At 50.4% G+C, this 5,965-nt stretch overlaps 1 protein-coding gene across 1 annotated transcript; it reads right to left on the minus strand.

The window, feature by feature from the left end:
- Positions 1-1,057: 1,057 nt before the first annotated feature.
- Positions 1,058-1,456, minus strand: LOC138352409 (glycine-rich protein 1-like). The gene has a single exon (XM_069304895.1). The coding sequence runs from the start codon at positions 1,454-1,456 to the stop codon at positions 1,058-1,060; it is 399 nt and encodes a 132-aa protein (XP_069160996.1).
- Positions 1,457-5,965: the final 4,509 nt, after the last annotated feature.

Raw genomic sequence — 5,965 nt, forward strand, 5'->3', positions numbered from 1 at the left:
ATTTAGGTTCTATTTAATTTGACAGTTAAATTTACTTTGTTTATTTGTTAATAGGCACTGAATTATCTAAACTGTCGTTAGTAACAAGGTATTAAGTCTTAATTGGCTGAGGGAATCCGTAGGTCAGAACAAGCGCCACCAACCTGCTCTTTTGCTGCCCAACCTACGTCTGAATTTGGCCGTTTGCCCATATGGCCGAAAATGGACGTGATTTGAAAATGAAAAAATAAAAATTGAGGATTTTTTTCCAAAACAGTAAGTTAAGGGTCCTCTGGTGGGTTAGGTGGGCTGGAAATTTAGCAAAATTTTCAAAACGTCATGAAAACGTTAATTGAAAGTTTCCTCTGCTAACCTTACCGAGTAAGACAGAGGATTCAAACAAAAAACGGGACAGTACATCACTTTTGTGTTCAGGCTGGCCTGACCGCCAGGGGGTTTAGACGTGGTCGCCAAGCGCTCCCCAGTCATTCCGTGTGGGAGGGTGTTGTTGTTGCGTCGGCGCCATGGGGACCCCCTTCCCCCTTATTCACCGCTCTGAGACCGTGGGTCTGGAGTTTTCTGAACGTGCGCCTTACCTAGCCCTTGAGATTGTCCTGTTGGATATGCTGCGTGTGCATGTTGCCAATGTGTACGGGCTCCAACTGTTGTCCACCCATCGGGCACGTGTTAAATTTAACTCCGCTGCTGTCTCATAACTCCGCCCATCATAACGGGCGGAGCTCGTTATGATGAGCGCTCTCTTCCTCTCCCTGGGGACGGTGGTACCGTCACTATCTCTGACCGGTGCTGCTCGGTGACGTATGTGGCCCTGCATGGTGTGCTGTTTGAATTCACGGAGTCTTTGCTTCGACGGTATTTTGGCTCGTTTGGGACTCATTACCATCCAGATGAACTCCGTCTCTGCCGGCAGATGGCGTGGTGTCTCATGTGGGACCCGGACTCTCGGCCTGCAGCTCAAGTCTTCTGTTCCCTCCGCGGTGACCTTGATGGGCTACACTATGCGGGCGTTCTACACGGGACAGCCTCGATAATGTTTTCGTTGTGGCATTGAGGGGCATCAGGCAGCTGATTGCACTGGGGTCGCGGCTGCATCTATTAATTTGTTCCGGGACGAGGATTTTCTCCCGTTGGTGGCGCAGGACCTCCCGCCTCGTGATGGAGTGGGTGGGAAGGTTACCCTGCCGCCTGCTGACCCGGTGGTGGCTGTTGGCCCGGCGTGTGTGGACTTTGGTGTACACGACGAGGTGGTGGCGTGTGCGGCTTCGCCCCCGCAATCTGTCTCGTCGCTTACACCGGCTTCTGCACCTGTTTCCGACTCTGCACCTCTGTTGCCTTCGACGTCTCTGCCGGCGCCCTCACCTGTGTTGGACCCTTCCCCTCCTGCGGCCGCGCCTGTTCCTTCTCCTGTCTCCTCTGTGGGTGGCGGTTTCGTCCCCTGTGTTGTTGAGGCTGACATTCTGCAGGGTCGTGCTACCCCGGTTGGGGGGCAGTGTACTACTGGCTCTTCTCGGGTGCCTCCTGCAGGGGGTGACAGCTCCGATGATCAACGGCCTGTCCCCAAGCGTTCACGTATGGATGCGGGTGCTTCGCCTCCTCGTTGGTGGGTAGAGGAATGTGAGGATTCGGCGAGTGTCGATGATTCTTCTGAGAGCTGTTCCTCTGTGGAGTGCGAGGATGGTGTGTCTGGTGCTGGTGTGGGTCCGGTGGATGGTGTGGGCCCTGGTGTGGCTCCTGCTGTTGCTCCTGCTGTTGGGGTGGGGGCCGGTGTGGGGCCGGTACCTCTTGCTTCGGGTGCGTGGCCCACGTCGGATGGTTCCGGTTCCCCGTGGGGGTGGGTCCCCCTTGCGGCGTTGAGAGTGGACGTGGTGACCTGGTGATAGTATTGAAGAAAGTTGCACGCTCTTAAGGGTTCCGTGCCCCCTCCCCCGTCCCCTGTTTCGTCGGCGGCGGTTCTGCCGTCCCACACATCTCCAGCAATTTCTTCTGTGTCTCCTGCTTTGTCGGGAGCGGTGTTGCCGCCTCGGCAGCCTCCGCCCGCTATTCCGGTGTCTCCTGCTTCCTCAGCGGCGGTGTTCCTGCCTCCCAAGTCGAGTTCTTCGTCTTCGGTGTACCGTGGTTGGGCGTGACCGCTTCCGCTGGATGTGGTGCTTCCCGAGTATATGGAGTACCCAAGGTGTCGTGAGGGCCGTTCACCTACCGAACTGGGGTACTTAATATGGGAGGCTTATAAGCGGAAGTATCCGTCGTGGAAGTTTCCTGAGAAATATCCTCTTTGTTGACTGTTGTGTGTTGTGGGGTTGCTTGCACCTGGGAGCGTGGGTGCGGGGTGGGGTTGCATGTGTGTGTCTGGGTTGGGGGGTTTTGTTTTCCGGTTCCTGCGTGTTCCGGTTTTTTTTTCTGCTTATGGGTTGCTTGTGTGGGGTTTGCGTGTGCTTGTGTCTTTCTGTATATGGTCTGTGTGGTTGGGTGTGGTTTTATACTTCCAGCTCTGTGTGTAGTATGCGTGGCTGGTTGTGCTATTGTGTTGCTGTAGAGGTGTGTTTAGTGTGGTGGTGGTATATATTTTGTACTTGTGTTCTTACGGCCTTTTGGTCGTTGGCATGTTTTTTGTGCCTTTTGTTTGTTTGTTGTACTTACGGTTCCCTTTGTTGTTCTGTTTTCTGTTATTAATGCCTTGTGTCCTGTAATGCTTTTAGCTTGTCTTATGTGCCCGTGTTGGGGTTTGTTATATGCTTTGTATCACGTATATTTCTCTTTGATTATTCTTGTGTTTGGGTTCTTTGCCTGTTGCGTTCCTGTATCCTGTATCATGTATGTACTCATGTTTTCTTGTATGTGGTTTTTCTGTTTGTATTTTGTAGTTTTGTTTTATAAATAAAAAAAAACTTGTTCCGATTTCAATTCAAATTACGTCCATTTTTGGCCATAGGGCGCATACGAGCATAAAGTGACGTTATTTTTAATTGGACTGGTTCGGCTGATCACGCCGACCTGTAGTTAAGGCCCGATTAACAACTCCTGCAGGAACATTATGCATTACTTCTTCAATAATTTATACAATGTATCAGTATCTAACGATCTCGCGCAAAGTCAATGGTTAGTTCCTAATTAAATCAACGAAAGCCTAGTTTCTTACGTTAAGTGTTGGTGTTCTGACCCTACGTGACCACACTCACTACCTAACAAAACTCACACACCTTCAAATGGCCAAATCACAGGTCAGATTGTTAGGTAACTTGTCTACTGTGAGGCGGAGAACAGCCACAACTGACCAGCACGAAGCTATGCAGGTTTTCGGCAGCCATATGAAGGGAATTTGTGTTTGGAACCAACGCGCCAGCTCTGCCGACCTGTGTTATATAGGCCGGTAATGGCGACGAGACCCTCTCTTCCTCCCCGACTCCTGAGTCACAGAGAATTACATTATTTATAAATTGAGGCCTCTAAATTATGATTATTTATAAATCGAATTAAGAGAATTAATTTGTTGAATTATTAAAATATGATAAATTTTGTATCAACTAATATATTAGTGAGACGTAATTGGAACAACTGAAGTTCTACAATTGTCTCTGGTGGTGAGGGAGTCAGCTGACGCCGCCCCGACCTGAGAATGTGGCGGCGCTCTGCTACGCTCTTACTGAATGTGTATTATTGTGTACGGAACACGAATACTCGGAGGAATTTAATTTAATATCTAATGTTTAGGAATTATTTATTATTACAAAAAATCCACTTAACATTTAGAGGAGAAATTATTTAATACATCTTCCTTGATTGTGTAACTTTATCCTTGTCTGGTTACATCTTGTCTGTCCCTACCCTTCACCACCTTCCCTACCCTTCACCACCTTCCCTACCCTTCACCACCTTCCCTACCCTTCACCACCTTCCCTACCCTTCACCACCTTCCCTACCCTTCACCACCTTCCCTACCCTTCACCACCTTCCCTACCCTTCACCACCTTCCCTACCCTTCACCACCTTCCCTACCCTTCACCACCTTCCCTACCCTTCACCACCTTCCCTACCCTTCACCACCTTCCCTACCCTTCACCACCTTCCCTACCCTTCACCACCTTCCCTACCCTTCACCACCTTCCCTACCCTTCACCACCTTCCCTACCCTTCATCTTCCCTCCCCTTCACTCTCTTCCCTTTTCTCACTACATTCCCTACCCTAGCTACATTCCTTTCCCTCCACCATCTTTCCCACACTTCAACTTCTTCCCTACCCTTCACCACGTTATCTACCCTTCACCACGTTATATACCCTTCACCACCTTATCTACCCTTCACCAACTTCACTACCCTTCACTAACTTCCATACCCTTCGAAATCTTCTCTACCTATTACCACCTAATCCATCTCCACCTTCCCTACCCTTCACCACCTTCCCTACCCTTCACCACCTTCCCTACCCTTCACCTTACCTACCCTTCACCACCTTCACTTCCCTTCACCCTCTTCCCAACCCTTCACCACTTTCACTTCCCTTCACCCTCTTCCCTACACTTCACCAAACTTTCCTACCATTGACCACCTTCCCTTCACCACCTTCCCACCCTCTTCACCACCTTCCCACCCTCTTCACCACCTTCCCACCCTCTTCACCACCTTCCCACCCTCTTCACCACCTTCCCACCCTCTTCACCACCTTACCACCCCCTTCACCACCTTACCACCCCCTTCACCACCTTACCACCCCCTTCACCACCTTACCACCCTCTTCACCACCTTACCACCCCCTTCACCACCTTACCACCCCCTTCACCACCTTACCACCCCCTTCAACACCTAGTCAACCTATAAGCACCATCTCAACCCTGCATAACCTTCCCTACCCGTAACCACCTTCCCTATCCTTCAAAACCTACTCTACCTTTCACCACCTTCCCTACCTTTCATCACCTTCCCTACACTGCATCACTTCCCTCACTACTTTCCATAACCTTCACCAACTTTCCTATCCTTCACAACCTTCCCTACCATTCACCACCTACCCTACCCTTCACAATCTTCTCCACCCTTCACGACCTTTCTAGCCCTAAACCACCTTTCCGACCATTCACCACCTTTCTAACCATTCAACACCTTACTTACCCTTCACACCTAATCACCCCTTCACCACCTTCCCTACCCTTCACAACCTCCCCTACACTTCATTAACTTCCCTACCCATCACCATCTTTACAATCCTTATTACCTTCCCTACCTTGCACCACCTAATCAACCTTTCACTATCCTCCCTACCCTCATTACGTTCCCTACCCTCACTAGGTTCCCTTCCCTACCTTCCCTACCCTTCACCACAACCCTTTCCCTTCACAATCTTCCCAATCCTTCCTACCTTTCCTGCCTTGCACCATTTAATCAACCTTTCACCATCTTCTATACCCTTCACCGCCTTCCCCACCCTTCACCACCTTCCCTGCCGTTCAAAACCCTCCCTAACCTTCAACCCCTCTTCCCTTCCCCTTACAACCATCCCAACCCTTCACCATCATCCCTACCCTTCACAATTATCCCTACCCTTCACCACCACCCCTTCCTCTGGGGAGGGAGGGAACTCTGGGTGGTGCAGGGGGAGGGTTGTGGGTAAAGGGAACTTTGGGTGGAGCGGGAAGAGGGTTGTGGTGGAGGGAACATTCCCTACACTTCACCACATTCTCTACCCTTCAACACCTTCCCTACCCTTCATCCACTTCCCTTCCCTTCACCACCTAATCTACCTTTCACCACTACCCCAACCCTTAGCAACCTTCCCTACCTTTTACCACTTTTCTTACCATTCAACACCTTACCTACCCTTCATCTTCCGTACCGTTCACCACCTTCCCTACCCTTCACAACCTTCCCTACCCTTCACAACCTTCCCTACCCTTCACAACCTTCCCTACCCTTCACAACCTTCCTTACTCTTAACCACCTTCTCTAACCTTCACAATCTTCCCTTCCTTTCTCC

The sequence above is a fragment of the Procambarus clarkii genome, chromosome 53, assembly GCF_040958095.1.
Source record: "Procambarus clarkii isolate CNS0578487 chromosome 53, FALCON_Pclarkii_2.0, whole genome shotgun sequence".
Lineage (NCBI taxonomy): Eukaryota > Metazoa > Arthropoda > Malacostraca > Decapoda > Cambaridae > Procambarus > Procambarus clarkii.